Source organism: Liolophura sinensis, chromosome 12 (assembly GCF_032854445.1).
Source record: "Liolophura sinensis isolate JHLJ2023 chromosome 12, CUHK_Ljap_v2, whole genome shotgun sequence".
Taxonomy (NCBI): domain Eukaryota; kingdom Metazoa; phylum Mollusca; class Polyplacophora; order Chitonida; family Chitonidae; genus Liolophura; species Liolophura sinensis.
The window spans coordinates 2863189-2885069 of NC_088306.1; the positions used below are offsets into that span (position 1 = coordinate 2863189).

Sequence of the window (21881 nt, forward strand, 5' to 3'; positions counted from 1 at the left end):
ATCAGCAACACTGACGAATCCGTGACGCGACGTGCGCAGGACGTGAGGGTAGATTTGACGGAGACATTTTGGTTTTGAGGTGAATCTGTTGAAGAAAGGCAACGACAAGAATAATGGCAAGAACTACTAAGGCGAGCAACAAGCCTAACGGTGTAAATTAGGGACCTTTCTGCTTTTGCAAAAATCGTTACATTTGTTGTATTGTCTTCCGGAAACGAATCTTCCTGACAACTGAAGACCCCCGCATATAGAAGATGGTGGGATAAATGAATTTTGCCCGAGGACAGCAGACAAACTCCCAACAACTCCTGCCAAAGAGAATTCTGCGAAAAATATGCCGTTATAGAAACTGAGGGCTTCTTGGTACCTCCTATCGTATCCAGTATTTTGGGAGACAACAGACTCCCGCGCCATTTGTTACGTACAGATCTTCAGCAGTCCACATAGGACCTGTCATGCCGCCCGTTAGCGCCGACGCTAGAATCAACGTCAGCCACGTAGGATAAAAGTTGGCGTCGACGTAAATACAATCACACGCTCAGGTGGAAAACAAGGTCTATTTCGAAGTCAAAAGTCGCACGATTGCTGGCGCCATTATGGCGAAGATGAAATAAGCCAGTAAAATACAAGCCAGTGATAACGTTCCCAGTCCAGACTTGCTGTTTAGGTTACTGTGCAAGTTTCTAACCAAGAAAAGGCCGATAGCTCTAAGAAGTTTGCAAATGTAAAAAAGAGAACAATCTTCAGTTGCACGGTGCACCACGTGCACTTATTCCATGTCCTACAGGTGTAGTTTTGAAGATCTATATTCCGTCTTTGTTTTCATCAGAAATTAAGCTGTCTGGATTGCAATGTCATGAGCTACTTATTTTGCTGGCAAACAGTATTAGACGATGTTTTGTGAAAAGTTTTTCTTTGAGTGGAGATTCAGACAACAAGAAAGTATCTAGGATATGTGTAAAATGTAGACTGCTGTGTTTATATCAAATATGAATGTATGCGTCAACAGACATTCGGATATCAGCTGACAGCAAAATTCAACTTTCCAAGCCACTTTAATATCTACGTGTAAGATTTTCTTCTCTAAACCGTTGATGTGAGATTTCAACGCATTGCAAACCCAGATGAGAACGATTGATATGAAAGATGATTTGGGATATCTGTTTTGTTATTTATGCAAGATAAAACATTCCTGCAGTTACTGAAATGTCAAAACTGTGAATCATGCAAAGAGAAGTAGTCAACAGCTTTCAGTTGTGTTGGAAAGACGCAAGGAACGTTCTTAGATTAGGCGAATGAGTGACGGATTCAAATCGTGTGCTATACTAGTATATAAGATGTCGATAATACATATGTAGGCTACCCCCTTGCGCTTTGATTGCAACTGTTCAAATATCCAACGTAGCGATCACATTCAGCACGATAAATATACAGCCCCTAGCCCCAGGTTAAGCGGAATTAGACACAATTATGAAGTGGAGTGCCAACGATTCGTAAGAATCTGGTTGTGTGTGTCCAGGTGTCAACTATCACACCTGCGTCGCCGCCATTGGGTGAGCCAAGGCTGCATGTGTTATAACAGACAGATATATCATATCCAGCTGGATAGCGTCGCTCATTTAATGGTGTGTTTGACTGTGGAGTAATTTTGTGTAGGAAGTGTGTAGTCTTACAGATCGACATTTCCATTGTAATTCTCTTATTGTATGTTATTTAATAATCATAGCAACACAGTAGTTTGAGTAATGATGGACCAGCGACGCCCAATATATTGCTATTAACATTGTTTACCTTAATCTCCTTAATGGTAAGCGAAGTATTAAAATCACAGCCATGAAGCTAGGTGACGTATAAGTTGCTAATAATTAAACATTTTAATTAACATAATAAAACCCTAACTGAAGAAAACAGGCTGGATTTCATCGATTAGGCGTGACCATTTACCAAGTATTACACTGTCAGGTGTCAGTCTCCATGCTGTAGTCTCCACTAACTGAATCTTGGTTTAGGCAGAAATGCAATATAAAAGATTTACAGCGTAGTAAAACCGGAGCAGCGACGATAGTGTAGTAGTTAGCAACTGGTCACATGTAACCAAGAAATGTTAAATCCGTCTGTGTTGGTGATCTACAGTAATTTGATTAGTTGAAGAAATTAAGATAATTCTAATTTAGCCTCGAAACGAAGATAAACTAAATCCCTATGTATAAATAACAGAAAAGAGAATAATGTCTTCTTTGTTTTTGCTGTATTTTCTAATCTATGCGTCGAAACAGACATCCGTATACCAGCAGTCAACGAATAAGGACGTTTCGGGGTGAATAATCGCAAGGCCAATTCCAAAAGCGTTTAACACAAATTACCGTAGAACTAAGAAAGTATATGTCACGACAAAACAACGACAACAACTACGGGTGCGTTTTTGTGGGTGATGAACTTGCAAACCACTTTCGTACAAAAATCTGATTGATTTATATTTTGCTACAGTCAATAATTAGAGATTAAAAAATAAGACGTACAGTATTTTAAAAATGTCATGTATTTCCGCCTATCCACTTCTGAACGGATGACATCGGTTACGTGTGATCATTTGCAAACTAGTTCATTACCTCACAGATATGGTTTTGCATGTTGTCTGTGCTGTAGTCTTTTATTTTATACGAACTTGGGATAAACTTCCACAGTATAACACAAGGCCTTCAACCCATAGCATAATATTTTCTTTGTCAAACGCCTTAGACAAGCATCTTGTATTTTCTTTTCATTCGGCGTGAACAAATATATCTCTGATAGTTAACTAACGTAGTTATCCAGTTAAGCCTAGCCGTTAACAATCACAATGTACCGGCTTGGGGAGGCGAACACATGCACAGTCAACTATAAACGTATACACAAACGCATGGATAATAAGTGCGTATTAGAATGATTGGCGGCGAGGTGGAAATTTATGCCTGGTTATCTAAATGATAGCACGGATCACAAAGAGAAATTTATAGGCCTGCGGACAAAACGACTAACCGACTCAAGCTAATTATCAGAAAGGTCTCACAGCTAAGACTCTTGATATAGGGGCCTACCCCTGATCTTTGAGCGCGGGTCGTTCCGTGAAGTGTAAATCTAAGCACTGGGAATAGATAACAAAATATCTGGTTCACGATGGACACAGCGCACAGAACATAGATGTCCCCTACCCAGGCATACAAAGATGTTATAATTGCAGAAAACATTTTCCGCTGTAATGCTGCTGCGCTTGTGTGCTACTGTGACAGGGCAGCCCGCCATAGTTATGTTTTGTTGTATGGGTGATGGGGGGATGTCCAGGTGCAGTCATGCTGGGGGAATTCCTTGTGCTGTCATGCTGGGGGAATTCCGTGCGAGGTCATTGTACGGAAATGCCCGGGGAATTCCGTGTGAGGTCATGCTGGGGGAATTACGTCTGCAGTCATGGTACGGAAATTTCGCGTGGTCATACTCGGGGGAATTCCGTGTGAGGTCATGCTGGGGGAATTACGTCTGCAGTCATGGTACGGAAATTTCGCGTGGTCATACTCGGGGGAATTCCGTCTGAAATAATGCTGGGAGAATTCCGTGAGGTCATGCTGGAGAATTCCGTCTGCGGTTATGCTGGGGGAAATACCTGTACGGTCATGTTGGGGGAATTCTGTTTGACGTAATACCGGGAAATTTCATGTGACTTAATGGTGGAAACATCCCTTGATGAAGCGCTGAAGTCCACTACATTTGTTTTACATTTCTTGGAACTCCATTATACTGATATACTCAAAATATATTGGATCTCCGCGTCAGGTTCGAGATTCGCAAAGCACACGTAAACCATGAAGGGGACTTCCCAGGCGGTAAACATCTACATCCTACACTTTTCATTCATTGTTAATCAAAATATGTCTCTCAGTTGCACTTTGATTACAACTGTTAATATATCCAGCCTGGCGATCTAGATCATGGCGATGAATATATTAGCCCCCATTATGTTGAATTAGAATCATGAAGCACGGTGCCAGAGATTTATTTATTTTTTTGATTGGTGTTTTACGCCGTACTCAAGAATATTTCACTTATACGACGACGGTCAGCATTATGGTGGGAGGAGTCCGGGAAAACCCACGACCATCCGCAGGTTGCTCGCAGACCTTCCCACGTACGGTGGTGCCAGAGATTTTGGAGGCTGTGTCCATGTTTACTTAAAATAGAACTATAACCTTTGTAAAATTTGGAATGAAGGCGTTTAATGAAATAACGTTGACACCTGAGATTTTGCACCAATATCTTGTGACATTGATTGATATCGTCACATAAGTGACACGGGATCTAATAAATGTAAGAGGTATACTGTCCAGGCGAAGCGTTAAGGGGTGTAATACTGGGAATATATATAAAATGGAATGTCACTGGCAGGTCAAGATACACTGAGCGAGTAACTCGGTTGAGAGGCCAAGCCGAGCAGGAAATATACAATTTAACCAACCACACCGCCCACCTGATCCTTCCTCTTTAGTATTCTTCAAATAGCTGAGGCAAAACTCATGAAATCTGAACGTACCAGTGGCTTGGCCCATGCTACTAAGGGAGACAACTCTCACGTAACAAATTCTACGATACTGGAATTTATTCTTCTTCACGCGAGTCAAGATCAGATGGTGTCTGTTGTTCCAACATGACCTCTAAGACCGCCCCATCCTTGGATGGTGGTTTTACGGATTTTAGCCTGCACTCCAAAACTACAAATGATCCACAAGCTAATAGCAGCATGGACGACACAACGGCTAGCTTAATCCAAACACACACAAAGCCGCTGAGACCGAAGGACAAAGCTTTGCTGAACGCCCTGAATGTGTAGAAGTTGGCAAAAGCGGCCGGACTGTCGTCTTTGAACATTATGGCGAGGACGGTGCAAATATGCGTCTGGAATACAACTTCGCTGATTCCAAACAAAACTGGGACTATGAAAAATATCCCCAGATTGTCCTGCGATGGTTTCCATAGCCATAACATCGCAGTGGTTCCCATGTACCCCAACAACGCCCCACAAGCTTGCAGAGGACGTCCCGTGTATTTGACAAGGCGTCCACAAACAACTGATGCCAACGTCGCTGCGATGCCACGACACACCATAACGTAACCAACCATGCCCACGCCGACGCCACACGTGATGTAGGACTTGGTATAGTCAGCCTGGATGATGCCTTGGTAAAATGCAAAGAACACTATCTGTGGAATCATCAGCAACATTGACGAATCCGTGACGCGACGTGCGCAGGACGTGAGGGTAGATTTGACGCAGACATTTTGGTTTTGAGATGGAATCTGTTGAAGAAAAGCAACGACTAGAATAATGGCAAGAATAACAAAGGACAGCAACACGCCTAACAGGATGTAAACTAAAGACTTTTCCGGTCTCGCAGAAATCGTTACGTTTGTAATATTGGCTTCCAAAAACGAATCCTCCTGGCAATTGAAGGCCCCGCACACGGATGATCGATTGACAAACGGACTTTGAGCAAGAACAGCAGACGAAATGAGTTGTCCAACAACACTCGCCAAAGAGAAACCCGCGAAAACAATACCGTTATAGAAACTTAGAACTTCTTGGTACTTCGTGTCAAACCCAGCATTTTTGGACAAAACTGACTCGCGCGCCATTTGTGATACATATAAGTCTTTAGTGGTCCATAAAGGTCCCGTCATGGCGCCTGTAAGCGCCGACGCTGGAATTAACGTCAACCACGTCGGATAAAAGTTGGCGGCGACGTAGAAACAGTCACACGCCCAGGATGAAAACACAGTCCATTTCGGTGTCAAAAGTCGCACTATTGCTGGTGCCATTATGGCGAAGATGAAATAGGGACCGTAAAGACAAGCGAGAGATAACGGCCCAAGTCCGGATTCGCTGTTTAGGCTGCTCTGCAAGCTTTCTATCGGAGTAAAGGCCGATAGCTCTAAGAAGTTTGCGAATGAAAAAAAGAGAACAGTCTTCAGTTGCACAGTGAACCATGTGCACTTATTTCGTCGTGACGTAGACCTGTCACATGATGCATTTTTTGGGGGGTAATGAGACGCGTAGATGTTGTCAGCCATCTTTCCGTGGCACCTCATTCACCTTTGGTGACTGGCCAGAAAAACTCCTTCTTGGACCTGTAACGAAAAAGAATTATTTGATAATGTTGAACACTCTGACATACATGTAGGTCTGTACACGTTTTGGAATGTTCGAATGGTGTGCTATACCGGCAATTTTGAAGATCCATATTCCGTCTTAATTTTCATCTAAAACAAGGTATCTGGATTATAGTGTCATGAACAATGTAGTTTACAAGCAAACAATGATTGACGATGTTTTTGTGGGAAGTTTTTTCAGTGGAGATTAAGACAACTGTGCCTGATCCCTACGTATTGTTTTAGTGTGACTGTATGTTAAATGTGATAACAATACAGCATTTTGAGAATTTCTAGACCAGTGACGTCTAATACACTGCAAGTAAAATAACCTGCGGTTTTTTTTTACCCAATTCTGAGTAAGGGAAGGCGCTGGAAGGTGGTTGGGGGGGGGGGGGGGGGAGATTTGCTATTACTTTGGCATTTACATGAAGACTTAGAATAAAGCCCTGGTTGAGGTAAACTGAGAAGAGATCATATTTTACCAATGTCGTGTGATCATTTGCCAACTATCACACTGCCGTCGCTGCTCTGGTTTTACACGCTATGGCGTACGTCTTTATTTGAATTCATCGTACACGAATGTATGCATCAGAATCGACATTTGTACACCAGTCAAAATAAACGTTCTGAGTCACTTTAATACCCACTTGTAAGATTTTCTTCTCCAAACCTTCACTTGCGGTTTGACTTCAACGGTTTATATATCCATCTAATTGCGCAAGATAAACACACTGCCCCAAGCCCCTGGTTAAGCGGAATTAGACACAGTCATGAAGCAGAGTGCCAGAGATCCATAGCCATAGTTGTGTGTGACCAGGTGTCAGCGATTATACCGTAGTCGCAACCTTGGTGTGAGTCAGTCTATGCGTGAAAACTAGACATTCGTATAGGAACCTTCAACTCAGATGGACGTTCAAGTCAATAATTCCAGTGCAAGTTGCCAAAATGACGTTTAACACAAACTACTAAAGAACGAAGAAAGTATGAAAATTACAAAAATAGGACTCAATCATGCACAGACGGGCAGTCAGCAGTTTGAAGTGATGTTGTAAAGACGGCATCTGTTACAACAGACTGATGTATTATTCCCTGGTGGATATGGTAGCTCATTTAATGGTGTGTCTGATTGTGGAGTAATCTTGTGTAGGAAGTGTGCAGTCTTACAGAACCACAGCTGCATTGTAATTCTCTTACTGTATCTTATTTAATATGATGGCAACACAGTAGTTTGAGTAATGAAGGACGAGTGACGTCTAATATATTGCTATTAACATCGTTGCATTGTTCATCTTAATCTTCTCAATAACTCTCCAAATATCAAAATCACAGCCATGAAGCTAGGTAACGTATAAGTTAAACATTTTCATAAACAATAAAACTCTTCCTGATGAAAAGAGGCCAGATTTTACCAGATAGGCGTGACCATTGGCCAAGTATTACAATGTCGTGACACCTCAGGTGTCACTCACCATTCTGTCGTCTTGTATTATGTTTTAATATCATTGTATGTTAAGTGTGATGACAACACGGCATTTGGAGTACTTCTCAACTAATGACGTCTAATGAAGTGCAATTAGTCTAATAAAGGGGCACGTTGTATTCATTGTGCTGAATTAGATCACCACGTTGGATATATTAACAGGTGGTATCAAAGCGCAACGGAGAGATTTTGTTATCGACAACTTACATTCTAGCATGGTACACGATTTGAATACTGATTTCACTCAGTCCCCTAGAACATATCTTGTGTCTTTCTAAAGCCATTGAAAGATCTTAACTGATTCTCTTTGCATGTCCTATTCCATCCTATTTTTGTACTTTATTTACGTTCTTAGCTCTTAGGCTCTCGTATTATTCGTCGTTTTGGGAATTGGTTTTGCGATTATTGACCTGGAAGGGCTGGTATACGAATGTCTGTTTCCATGCATATATCATATAAGCATCCCATAGTTTGTAGTCAAATGGTTTGAACAATTCTATCTCTGACAGTCGACTGGCCTATATGTAATGACCCAGTTAAACCTAGATCTTAACAATGACAGTGCACTTGCATGGGTGGGCTAACACATGTACAGCCAGCTAGAAACGTGGATAGAGACGTAGGGATATCAATGCGTATCGGCATGATTAGCGGCGAGGTACAAATCTATGCCTGGTTAACTAAATGCTAGCGCTGATCACAAATAGAAACCAATAGGTCTGCAGTTAAAACGACTTACCGATTCAAGCTAATCGTCAAAGAGGCCTCACTCGGAGAGACGGTCGGAGCTTGTTATGTACTCCAGGTCTATGTGCACAGGTCGCCCTATCAACTCCACGAGGAGCGAATACGGCAGGTCCCGGGGATAAGAAAAGAGCTGTTCACGATCAACACATAAGATAAACGTCCTGGGCAATGGCAGGCGCTAAAAAAGCCGTCATAATCATAATCAGCAAACCAGTTTCTGCTGTAATGCTGTAGTGCTTGCGTGTTACTGTGACAGGGCAGCCCGCCATGGCTACGCTTTGTTACATCGGTGATGAGGGATATTCAGTGTGAGGTCATGTTAGGGCACTTCCTTTTCTAGGTCATGCTGAGGGAATACCGTCTGTGGTTAGGCTGGGGGAGTGCCGAGTGAGGTCATGCTAGGGAATTACTGGTGAGGTCATGCTTGGGGAGTACCGTGTGACGGCATACTAGGGAATTCCTTATGAGGTGATGCCGGGGGAGTGCAGTGTAAGGTCAAGCTAGGGAATTCCTTGTGAGGTGTTATGCGCACGACTGCCGTCAGTTTCTAAATATAGCTTGCCACGGTTTACATATGCTAAGTTCAGGGAGTGCTGTCTGGCTCTACCTTAGAATATTTCAGAATATTTCAGTTCGGTGCCTGTTTGTTTACATCAAGTGTTCAGGAATTTTCTTATTCTGGACAATTCCACCAGGCAATATAAGACCTACGAGAGGGGAGAGAACGAGAGAACGGAGAATTATTGACCGTTTTGGATGCTTTCGCTGTGTATTACTTTAATAGGCCTTTTGTGCTGAATTTTGGTGTCTCTATAGCCTCTGGCTTTGTTATATCCTATCTCCACGGAGCACTTGTTCAGTCTGAACTTGTATGTTTAATTTGTGCTCTTGTATACACAGTGCTTATTAGTACACGGACCCTGTCTGTGGAATTTTGTGTATATTTCGTCATACACTCAGTTATACTGTGGATTTTCCCTCTTGTGAATTTGCCTCTGAGCATTTATGCCTGTGTGGTATATATATTGTGGAATATATGCGTCCGTTTGGACTTGACACCGTAAGTACCTTAGTATTTGTATAGATACTGCTATCCTTTCTTGTTAAACTTAAGTACCTTAATATTTGTATAAGTCTTATTATCTGTTCTTGTTAAGCTAATAAATTGTTGTAAAATAAAATCTGCTGGTTTTGGTTACTTTTTTGTGCGGCTAAACTGTCGGGTATTTCGAACAAGCCATCTCTTTATAATACAGGCAGTTTGGGTCGTAACAGAGGTGATGCCGGGGGAGTGCCGTGTGACGGCATACTAGGGAATTCCTTGTGAGGTGATGCCGGGGGAGTGCAGTGTGAGGTCAAGCTAGGGAATTCCTTGTGAGGTCATGCTGGGGGAGTGCCGTGTGTGGTCAGGTTAGGGAAATCCTTGTGAGGTCATGCTGGGGGGAGTGCCGTGTGAGGCCATGTTAGGGAATTCCTTGTGAGATAATGCTGGGGGAATTCCATGTGAGGTCATGCTGGGGGAGTGCCGTGTGAGGTCATGCTATGGAATTCCATGTGAGGAATTTCGAACAAGCCATCTCTTTATAATACAGGCAGTTTGGGTCGTAACAGAGGTGATGCCGGGGGAGTGCCGTGTGACGGCATACTAGAGAATTCCTTGTGAGGTGATGCCGGGGGAGTGCCGTGTGAGGTCAATCTAGGGAATTCCTTGTGAGGTCATGCTGGGGGAGTGCCGTGTGTGGCCAGGTTAGGGAAATCCTTGTGAGGTTATGCTGGGGGAGTGCCGTGTGTGGTCATGTTAGGGAATTCCTTGTGAGGTCATGCTGGGGGAATTCCTTGTGAGGTCATGCTGGGGGAGTGCCGTGTGAGGTCAAGCTGGAGGGAATTTCTTGTGAGGTCATGCTGGGGGAGTGCCGTGTGAGGTCCTGCTAGGGAATTCCTTATGTGTCCACGCCAAAGCGTTTAATACAAATTACCGTAGAACTAAGAAAGTATATGTCACGACAAAACAACGACAACAACTACAGGTGCGTTTTTGTGGGTGATGAACTTGCAAAAGACTTTCGTAAAACAATCTGATTGATTTATATTTTGCTACAGTCAATAACTAGAGATTAAAAAATAAGACGTACAGTATTTTAAAAATGTCATGTATTTCCGTCTAGCCACTTCTGAATGGATAGCATCGGTTACGTGTGATCATTTGCAAACTAGTTCATTACCTCACAGATATGGTTTTGCATGTTGTCTGTGCTGTAGTCTTTTATTTTATAAGAACTTGGGATAAACTTTCACAGTATAACACAAGGCCTTCAACCCATAGCCTAATATTTTCTTTGTCAAACGCCTTAGACAAGCATCTTGTATTTTCTTTTCATTCGGCGTGAACAAATATATCTCTGATAGATACTAACGTAGTTATCCATTTAAGCCTAGCCGTTAACAATCACAATGTACCGGCTTGGGGAGGCGAACACATGCACAGTTAACTGTAAACGTATACACAAACGCATGGATAATAAGTGCGTATTAGAATGATTGGCGGCGAGGTGGAAATTTATGCCCGGTTGTCTAAATGATAGCACGGATCACAAAGAGAAACTTATAGGCGTGCGGACAAAACGACTTACCGATTCAAGCTAAAGGATTCTGCGAGACGCTCGGAGCTTGATATACCCCTGATCTTTGAGCGCGGGTCGTTCCGTGAAGTGTAAATCTAGGCACTGGGAAATCTAGATAACAAGATATCTGGTTCGCGATCGACACAGCGCACAGAACATAAATGCCCCCTACCCGGGCTAAACAAAGATGTTATAATTGCAGAAAACACCATTTTCCGCTGTGATGCTGCTGCGCTTGTGTGCTACTGTGACACGGCAGCCCGCCATAGTTATGCTTTGTTGTATGGGTGATGGGGGATATCCATGTGCCGTCATGCTGGGGGAATTCCGTGTGAGGTCATGCTGGAGGAATTCCGTGTGAGGTCATTGTACGGAAATGCCCGGGGAATTCCGTGTGAGGCCATGCTGGGGGAATTACGTCTGCAGTCATGGTACGGAAATTTCGCGTGGTCATACTCGGGGGAATTCCGTCTGAAATAATGCTGGGGGAATTCGGTGAGGTCATGCTGTGGAATTCCGTCTGCGGTTATGCTGGGGGAAATACCTGTACGGTCATGTTGGGGGAATTCTGTTTGACGTAATACCGGGAAATTTCGTGTGACTTAATAGTGGAAACATCCCTTGATGAAGCGCTGAAGTCCACTACATTTTTTTTTACATTTCTTGGAACTCCATTATACTGATATACCCAAACTATATTGGATCTCCGCGTCAGGTTCGAGATTCGCAAAGCACACGTAAACCTTGAAGGGGCCTTTCCAGGCGGTAAACATCTACATCTTACATTTTTCATTCATTGTTAATCAAAATATGTATCTCAGTTGCACTTTGATTACAACTGTTAATATATCCAAGCTGGCGATCTAATTCAAGGCGATGAATATATTAGCCCCCATTATGTAGATTTAGAATCATGAAGCACGGTGGCAGACATTTATTTATTTATTTGATTGGTGTTTTACGTCGTACTCAAGAATATTTCACTTATGCAACGACGGTCAGCATTATGGTGGGAGGAGTCCGGGAAAACCCACGACCATCCGCAGGTTGCTCGCAGACCTTCCCACGTACGGTGGTGCCAGAGATTTTGGAGGCTGTGTCCATGTTTACTTAAAACAGAACTATACTCTTTGTAAAACTTGGAATGAAGGCGTTTAATGAAATAACGTTGAGGCCTGAGATTTTGCACTAATATCTTGCGACATTGATTGAAATCGTCACATAAGTGACACGGGATCTAATAAATGTAAGAGGTATACTGTCCAGACGAAACGTTAAGGGGTGTAATATTGGGAATATATATGAAATGGAATGTCACTGGCAGGTCAAGATACACTGAGCGAGTAACTCGGTTGAGAGGCCATGTCCGAGCAGCAAATATACATCTAAACCAACCACACCCCCCACCTAATCCTCCCTCTATAGTATTCTTCAAATAGCTGAGGTAAAACTCATGAAATCTGAAAGTACCAGCGGTTTGTCCCAAGCTTCTAAGGGAGACAACTCTCACGTAACAAATTCTACGATACTGAAATTTACTCTTCTTCACGCGCGTCAAGATCAGATGGTGTCTGTTGTTCCAACATGACCTCTAAGACAGCCCCATCCTTGGATGGTGGTTTTACAGATTTTAGCCGGCACTCCAAAACTACAAATGATCCACAAGCTAATAGCAGCATGGACGACACAACGGCTAGCTTAATCCAAACACACACAAAGCCGCTGAGACCGAAGGACAAAGCTTTGCTGAGCGCCCTGAACGTGTAGAAGTTGGCAAAAGCGGCCGGACTGTCGTCTTTGAACATTATGGCGAGGACGGTGCAAATATGCGTCTGGAATACAACGTCGCTGATTCCAAACAAAACTGGGACTATGAAAAATATCCCCAGATTGTCCTGCGATGGTTTCCATAGCCATAACATCGCAGTGGTTCCCATGTACCCCAACAAAGCCCCACAAGCTTGCAGAGGACGTCCCGTGTATTTGACAAGGCGTCCACAAACAACTGACGCCAACGTCGCTGCGACACCATCCCACACCATAACGTAACCAACCATGCCGACGCCGACGCCACACGTGATGTAGGACTTGGTATAGTCAGCCTGGATGATGCCTTGGTAAAATGCAAAGAACACTATCTGTGGAATCATCAGCAACATTGACGAATCCGTGACGCGACGTGCGCAGGACGTGAGGGTAGATTTGACGGAGACATTTTGGTTTTGAGATGGAATCTGTTGAAGAAAGGCAACGACTAGAATAATGGCAAGAATAACAAAGGACAGCAACACGCCTAACAGGATGTAAACTAAAGACTTTTCCGGTCTCGCAGAAATCGTTACGTTTGTAATATTGGCGTCCAAAAACGAATCCTCCCGGCAATTGAAGGCCCCGCACACGGATGATCGATTGACAAACGGACTTTGAGCAAGAACAGCAGACGAAATGAGTTGTCCAACAACACCCGCCAAAGAGAAACCCGCGAAAACAATACCGTTATAGAAACTTAGAACTTCTTGGTACTTCGTGTCAAACCCAGCATTTTTGGACAAAACTGACTCGCGCGCCATTTGTGATACATATAAGTCTTTAGTGGTCCATAAAGGTCCCGTCATGGCGCCTGTAAGCGCCGACGCTGGAATTAACGTCAACCACGTCGGATAAAAGTTGGCGGCGACGTAGAAACAGTCACACGCCCAGGATGAAAACACAGTCCATTTCGGTGTCAAAAGTCGCACTATTGCTGGTGCCATTATGGCGAAGATGAAATAGGGACCGTAAAGACAAGCGAGGGATAACGGCCCAAGGCCGGATTCGCTGTTTAGGCTGCTCTGCAAGCTTTCTATCGGAGTAAAGGCCGATAGCTCTAAGAAGTTTGCGAATGAAAAAAAGAGGACAGTCTTCAGTTGCACAGTGAACCATGTGCACTTATTCCGTCGTGACGTAGACCTGTCAAATGATGCATTCTTTTCTGGTTGATGAGACGCGTAGATATTGTCAGCCATCTTTCCGTGGCACCTCAGTCACCTTTGGTGACTGGCCAGAAAAACTCCTTCTTTGACCTGTAACAAAAAAGAATTATTTGATAATGTTGAACACTCTGACATACATGTAGGTCTATACACGTTTTGGAATGTTCGAATGGTGTGCTATACCGGCAATTTTTAAGATCCATATTCCGTCTTAATTTTCATCTAAAATAAGGTTTCTGGATTATAGTGTCATGAACAATGTAGTTTACAAGCAAACAATGATTGACGATGTTTTTGTGGAAAGTTTTTTCAGTGGAGATTAAGGCACCAAGAACGTATGTAGGGTAGGCGTGCCAAATATATATTGCTTTTAAAGACAACTGTGCCTGCTCCCTACGTATTGTTTTAGTGTGACTGTATGTTAAATGTGATAACAATACAGCATTTTGAGAATTTCTAGACCAGTGACGTCTAATACACTGCAAGTAAAATAACCTGCGTTTTTTTTAACCCAATTCTGAGTAAGGGAAGGCGCTGGAAGGGGGGGGGGGGGGAGGGGGGAGCTTTGCTATTACTTTCGCATTTACATGAAGAGTTAGAATAAAGCCCTGGTTGAGGTAAACTGAGAAGAGATCATATTTTACCAATGTCGTGTGATCATTTGCCAACTATCACCCTGCCGTCGCTGCTCTGGTTTTACACGCTATGGCGTACGTCTTTATTTGAATTCATCGTACACGAATGTATGCGTCAGAATCGACATTTGTACACCAGTCAAAATAAACGTTCTGAGTCACTTTAATATCCACTTGTAAGATTTTCTTCTCCAAACTTTCACTTGCGGTTTGACTTCAACGGTTTATATATCCATCTAATTGCGCAAGATAAACACACTGCCCCAAGCCCCTGGTTAAGCGGACTTAGACACAGTCATGAAGCAGAGTGCCAGAGATTCATGACCGTGGTTGTGCGTGACCAGGTGTCAGCGATTATACCGTAGTCGCAACCTTGGTGTGAGTCAGTCTATGCGTGAAAACTAGACATTCGTATAGGAACCTTCAACTCAGATGGACGTTCAAGTCAATAATTCCAGTGCAAGTTGCCAAGATGACGTTTAACACAAACTACTAAAGAACGAAGAAAGTATGAAAATTACAAAAATAGGACTCAATCATGCACAGACGGGCAGTCAGCAGTTTGAAGTGATGTTGGAAAGACGGCATCCGTTACAACAGACTGATGTATTATTCCCAGGTGGATATGGTAGCTCATTTAATGGTGTGTCTGATTGTGGAGTAATCTTGTGTAGGAAGTGTGCAGTCTTACAGAACCACAGCTGCATTGTAATTCTCTTACTGTATCTTATTTAATATGATGGCAACACAGTAGTTTGAGTAATGAAGGACGAGTGACGTCTAATATATTGCTATTAATATCGTTGCATTGTTCATCTTAATCTTCTCAATAACTCTCCAAATATCAAAATCACAGCCATGAAGCTAGGTGACGTATAAGTTAAACATTTTCATAAACAATAAAACTCTTACTGATGAAAAGAGGCCAGATTTTACCAGATAGGCATGACCATTGGCCAAGTATTACAATGTCGTGACACCTCAGGTGTCACTCACCATTCTGTCGTCTTGTATTATGTTTTAATGTCATTGTATGTTAAGTGTGATGACAACACGGCATTTGGAGTACTTCTCAACTAATGACGTCTAATGAAGTGCAATTAGTCTAATAAAGGGGCACGTTGTATTCATCGTGCTGAATTAGATCACCACGTTGGATATATTAACAGGTGGTATCAAAGCGCAACGGAGAGATTTTGTTATCGACAACTTACATTCTAGCATGGTACACGATTTGAATACTGATTTCACTCAGTCCCCTAGAACATATCTTGTGTCTTTCTAAAGGCATTGAAAACTCTTAACTGATTCTCTTTGCATGTCCTATTCCATCCTATTTTTCTACTTTATTTACGTTCTTAGCTCTTAGGCTCTCGTATTATTCGTCGTTTTGGGAATTGGTTTTGCGATTATTGACCTGGAAGGGCTGGTATACGAATGTCTGTTTCCATGCATATATCATATAAGCATTCCATAGTTTGTAGTCAAATGGTTTGAACAATTCTATCTCTGACAATCGACTGGCCTATATGTAATGACCCAGTTAAACCTAGATCTTAACAATGACAGTGCACTTGCATGGGAGGGCTAACACATGTACAGCCAGCTAGAAACGTGGATAGACACGTAGGGATATCAATGCGTATCGGCATGATTAGCGGCGAGGTACAAATCTATGCCTGGTTAACTAAATGCTAGCGCTGATCACAAATAGAAACCAATAGGTCTGCAGTTAAAACGACGTACCGATTCAAGCTAATCGTCAAAGAGGCCTCACTCGGCGAGACGGTCGGAGCTTGTTTTGTACTCCAGGTCTATGTGCACAGGTCGCCCTATCAACTCCACGAGGAGCGAATACGGCAGGTCCCGGGGATAAGAAAAGAGCTGGTTCACGATCAACACGTAAGATAAACGTCCTGGGCAATGGCAGGCGCTAAAAAAGCCGTCATAATCATAATCAGCAAACCAGTTTCTGCTGTAATGCTGTAGTGCTTGCGTGTTACTGTGACAGGGCAGCCCGCCATGGCTACGCTTTGTTACATCGGTGATGAGGGATATTCAGTGTGAGGTCATGTTAGGGGACTTCCTTTTCTAGGTCATGCTGGGGGAATACCGTCTGTGGTTAGGCTGGGGGAGTGCCGTGTGAGGTCATGCTAGGGAATTACTGGTGAGGTCATGCTTGGGGAGTGCCGTGTGACGGCATACTAGGGAATTCCTTGTGAGGTGATGCCGGGGGAGTGCAGTGTAAGGTCAAGCTAGGGAATTCCTTGTGAGGTGTTATGTGCACGACTGCCGTCAGTTTCTAAATATAGCTTGCCACGGTTTACATATGCTAAGTTCAGGGAGTGCTGTCTGCCTCTACCTTAGAATATTCCAGAATATTTCAGTTCGGTGCCTGTTTGTTTACATCAAGTGTTCCGGAATTTTCTTATTCTGGACAATTCCAACAGGCAATATAAGACCTACGAGAGGGGAGAGAACGAGAGAACGGAGAATTATTGACCGTTTTGGATGCTTTCGCTGTGTATTACTTTAATAGGCCTTTTGTGCTGAATTTTGGTGTCTCTATAGCCTCTGGCTTTGTTATATCCTATCTCCACGGAGCACTTGTTCAGTCTGAACTTGTATGTTTAATTTGTGCTCTTGTATACACAGTGCTTATTAGTACACGGACCCTGTCTGTGGAATTTTGTGTATATTTCGTCATACACTCAGTTATACTGTGGATTTTCCCTCTTGTGAATTTGCCTCTGAGCATTTATGCCTGTGTGGTATATATATTGTGGAATATATGCGTCCGTTTGGACTTGACACCGTAAGTACCTTAGTATTTGTATAGATACTGCTATCCTTTCTTGTTAAACTTAAGTACCTTAATATTTGTATAAGTCTTAATATCTGTTCTTGTTAAGCTAATAAATTGTTGTAAAATAAAATCTGCTGGTTTTGGTTACTTTTTTGTGCGGCTAAACTGTCGGGTATTTCGAACAAGCCATCTCTTTATAATACAGGCAGTTTGGGTCGTAACAGAGGTGATGCCGGGGGAGTGCCGTGTGAGGTCAAGCTAGGGAATTCCTTGTGAGGTCATGCTGGGGGAGTGCCGTGTGTGGTCAGGTTAGGGAAATCCTTGTGAGGTTATGCTGGGGGGAGTGCCGTGTGAGGCCATGTTAGGGAATTCCTTGTGAGATCATGCTGGGGGAATTCCATGTGAGGTCATGCTGGGGGAGTGCCGTGTGAGGTCATGCTATGGAATTCCATGTGAGGTCATGCTGGGGGAGTGCCGTGTGTGGTCAGGTTAGGGAAATCCTTGTGAGGTCATGCTGGGGGGAGTGCCGTGTGAGGTCATGTTAGGGAATTCCTTGTGAGGTCATGCTGGGGGAATTCCTTGTGAGGTCATGCTGGGGGAGTGCCGTGTGAGGTCAAGCTGGAGGGAATTTCTTGTGAGGTCATGCTGGGGGAGTGCCGTGTGAGGTCCTGCTAGGGAATTCCTTATGAGTCCACGCCAAAGCGTTTAATACAAATTACCGTAGAACTAAGAAAGTATATGTCACGACAAAACAACGACAACAACTACGGATGCGTTTTTGTGGGTGATGAACTTGCAAAACACTTTCGTAAAACAATCTGAATGATTTATATTTTGCTACAATCAATAACTAGAGATTAAAAAATAAGACGTACAGTATTTTAAAAATGTCATGTATTTCCGCCTAGCCACTTCTGAACGGATGGCATCGGTTACGTGTGATCATTTGCAAACTAGTTCATTACCTCACAGATATGGTTTTGCATGTTGTCTGTGCTGTAGTCTTTTATTTTATAAGAACTTGGGATAAACTTCCACAGTATAACACAAGGCCTTCAACCCATAGCCTAATATTTTCTTTGTCAAACGCCTTAGACAAGCATCTTGTATTTTCTTTTCATTCGGCGTGAACAAATATATCTCTGATAGATACTAACGTAGTTATCCAGTTAAGCCTAGCCGTTAACAATCACAATGTACCGGCTTGGGGAGGCGAACACATGCACAGTCAACTGTAAACGTATACACAAACGCATGGATAATAAGTGCGTATTAGAATGATTGGCGGCGAGGTGGAAATTTATGCCCGGTTGTCTAAATGATAGCACGGATCACAAAGAGAAACTTATAGGCCTGCGGACAAAACGACTTACCGATTCAAGCTAAAGGATTCTGCGAGACGCTCGGAGCTTGATATACCCCTGATCTTTGAGCGCGGGTCGTTCCGTGAAGTGTAAATCTAGGCACTGGGAAATCTAGATAACAAGATATTGGGTCGCGATCGACACAGCGCACAGAACATAGATGTCCCCTACCCGGGCTAAACAAAGATGTTATAATTGCAGAAAACACCATTTTGCGCTGTAATGCTGCTGCGCTTGTGGGCTACTGTGACAGGGCAGCCCGCCACCGTTATGCCTTGTTGTATGGGTGATGGGGGGATATCCATGTGCAGTCATGCTGGGGGAATTCCGTGTGAGGCCATGCTGGGGGAATTCCGTGTGAGGTCATGGTACTGAAATGCCGCGTGGTCATGCTGGGGGGAATTCCGTCTGAAATAATGCTGGGAGAATCCTGTGAGGTCATGCTGGAGAATTCCGTCTGCGGTTATGCTGGGGGAAATCCCTATACGGTCATGTTGGGGGAATTCTGTTTGACGTAATACCGGGAAATTTCATGTGACTTAATGGTGGAAACATCCCTTGATGAAGCGCTGAAGTCCACTACAATTTTTTTTTACATTTCTTGGAACTCCATTATACTGATATACTCAAAATATATTGGATCTCCGCGTCAGGTTCGAGATTCGCAAAGCACACGTAAACCATGAAGGGGACTTCCCAGGCGGTAAACATCTACATCCTACACTTTTCATTCATTGTTAATCAAAATATGTCTCTCAGTTGCACTTTGATTACAACTGTTAATATATCCAGCCTGGCGATCTAATTCATGGCGATGAATATATTAGCCCCCATTATGTAGATTTAGAATCATGAAGCACGGTGCCAGAGATTTATTTATTTTTTTGATTGGTGTTTTACGCCGTACTCAAGAATATTTCACTTATACGACGACGGTCAACATTGTGGTGGGAGGAGTCCGGGAAAACCCACGACCATCCGCAGGTTGCTCGCAGACCTTCCCACGTACGGTGGTGCCAGAGATTTTGGAGGCTGTGTCCATGTTTACTTAAAATAGAACTATACCCTTTGTAAAACTTGGAATGAAGGCGTTTAATGAAATAACGTTGACACCTGAGATTTTGCACTAATATCTTGTGACATTGATTGAAATCGTCACATGAGTGACACGGGATCTAATAAATGTAAGAGGTATACTGTCCAGACGAAACGTTAAGGGGTGTAATACTGGGAATATATATAAAATGGAATGTCACTGGCAGGTCAAGATACACTGAGCGAGTAACTCGGTTGAGAGGCCAAGCCGAGCAGGAAATATACAATTTAACCAACCACACCGCCCACCTGATCCTTCCTCTTTAGTATTCTTCAAATAGCTGAGGTAAAACTCATGAAATCTGAAAGTACCAGTGGCTTGTCCCATGCTACTAGGGGAGACAACTCTCAGGTAACAAATTCTACGATACTGGAATTTACCCTTCTTCACGCGAGTCAAGATCAGATGGTGTCTGTTGTTCCAACATGACCTCTAAGACCGCCCCATCCTTGGATGGTGGTTTTACGGATTTTAGCCGGCACTCCAAAACTACAAATGATCCACAAGCTAATAGCAGCATGGACGACACAACGGCTAGCTTAATCCAAACACACACAAAGCCGCTGAGACCGAAGGACAAAACTTTGCTGAGCGCCCTGAATGTGTAGAAGTTGGCAAAAGCGGCCGGACTGTCGTCTTTGAACATTGTGGTTTGGACGGTGCAAATATGCGTCTGGAATACAACGTCACTGATTCCAAACAAAACTGAGACTATGAAAAATATCCTAAGATTGTCCTGCGATGGTTTCCATAGCCATAACATCGCAGTGGTTCCCATGTACCCCAACAAAGCTCCACAAGCTTGCAGAGGGCGTCCCGTGTATTTGACAAGGCGTCCACAAACAACTGACGCCAACGGCGCTGCGACACCATCCCACACCATAACGTAACCAACCATGCCGACGCCGACGCCACACGTGATGTAGGGCTTGGTATAGTCAGCCTGGATGATGCCTTGGTAAAATGCAAAGAACACTATCTGTGGAATCATCAGCAACATTGACGAATCCGTGACGCGACGTGCGCAGGACGTGAGGGTAGATTTGACGCAGACATTTTGGTTTGAGATGGAATCTGTTGAAGAAAAGCAACAACAAGAATAATGGCAAGAATAACAAAGGACAGCAACACGCCTAACAGGATGTAAACTAAAGACTTTTCCGGTCTCGCAGAAATCGTTACGTTTGTAATATTGGCTTCCAAAAACGAATCCTCCTGGCAATTGAAGGCCCCGCACACGGATGATCGATTGACAAACGGACTTTGAGCAAGAACAGCAGACGAAATGAGTTGTCCAACAACACCCGCCAAAGAGAAACCCGCGAAAACAATACCGTTATAGAAACTTAGAACTTCTTGGTACTTCGTGTCAAACCCAGCATTTTTGGACAAAACTGACTCGCGCGCCATTTGTGATACATATAAGTCTTTAGTGGTCCATAAAGGTCCCGTCATGGCGCCCGTAAGCGCCGACGCTGGAATTAACGTCAACCACGTCGGATAAAAGTTGTGATAGCTGGCAAATGTTCACGCAGCCGATTAAATACGGCCTCTTGTCAATTCACCTGTCAGGGTTTTAGTCTAACTCTTCATGTAAATACATAAATAGTAGCAATTTAGCAGCATGCCCCTAGCACGCGCCCTAGCAACACGCCCCCGAACACCAATGTGTTTTCTTTATAATGTAATGTTGTTGTTGTAGTTACGCCAAACCAAATTCCGATGTTAGTTCATGGGTTTCCCAGGTAGAAGGCGCTTTGAATGTAAATATTGAAAGTAGTCCTTGATTTCAGAGGATGGATAGGGATAAATACAGGATGTCTCTGTAACCAGTTGGGTGACGGCTATAATTATGTACAAATATAGCTAATCCAAGTAATTTGATTTGTTGATTTGATTCGTGTTTTACGCCGTACTGAAGAATATTTCACTTATACGACTGCGGCCAGCATTATGGTAGGTGGAAACCGCGCAGAGCCCAGG

At 43.4% G+C, this 21881-nt stretch overlaps 3 protein-coding genes across 3 annotated transcripts; all 3 read right to left on the reverse strand.

Annotated features, from left to right (window-relative positions):
• Positions 1 to 4626: 4626 nt before the first annotated feature.
• Positions 4627 to 5844, reverse strand: LOC135479336 (protein unc-93 homolog A-like). The gene has a single exon (XM_064759159.1). The coding sequence runs from the start codon at positions 5842 to 5844 to the stop codon at positions 4627 to 4629; it is 1218 nt and encodes a 405-aa protein (XP_064615229.1).
• Positions 5845 to 12560: 6716 nt separating this feature from the next.
• LOC135479338 (protein unc-93 homolog A-like) lies at positions 12561 to 14030 on the reverse strand. The gene has a single exon (XM_064759162.1). The coding sequence runs from the start codon at positions 14028 to 14030 to the stop codon at positions 12561 to 12563; it is 1470 nt and encodes a 489-aa protein (XP_064615232.1).
• Positions 14031 to 14044: 14 nt separating this feature from the next.
• LOC135479339 (protein unc-93 homolog A-like) lies at positions 14045 to 21308 on the reverse strand. Its single transcript, XM_064759163.1, has 3 exons — positions 21233 to 21308; positions 20279 to 20972; positions 14045 to 14087 (listed from the first exon to the last, which is right to left on the reverse strand). The coding sequence occupies exons 1-3, from the start codon at positions 21306 to 21308 to the stop codon at positions 14045 to 14047; spliced, it is 813 nt and encodes a 270-aa protein (XP_064615233.1).
• Between the last annotated feature and the right edge of the window lie 573 nt (positions 21309 to 21881).

Coding starts and splice junctions, on each gene's coding strand:
- LOC135479338 (XM_064759162.1), bottom strand. CDS start 14,030: ATGGCTGACAATATCTACGCGTCTCATCAACCAGAAAAGAATGCATCA.
- LOC135479339 (XM_064759163.1), bottom strand. CDS start 21,308: ATGGCGCGCGAGTCAGTTTTGTCCAAAAATGCTGGGTTTGACACGAAG. Junction 20,973..21,232: donor AGTTCTAAGTTTCTATAACG/GTATTGTTTTCG, acceptor TTTCTTCAACAG/ATTCCATCTCAAACCAAAAT. Junction 14,088..20,278: donor CTTGACTCGCGTGAAGAAGG/GTAAATTCCAGT, acceptor TTTTTGTTACAG/GTCAAAGAAGGAGTTTTTCT.
- LOC135479336 (XM_064759159.1), bottom strand. CDS start 5,844: ATGGCACCAGCAATAGTGCGACTTTTGACACCGAAATGGACTGTGTTT.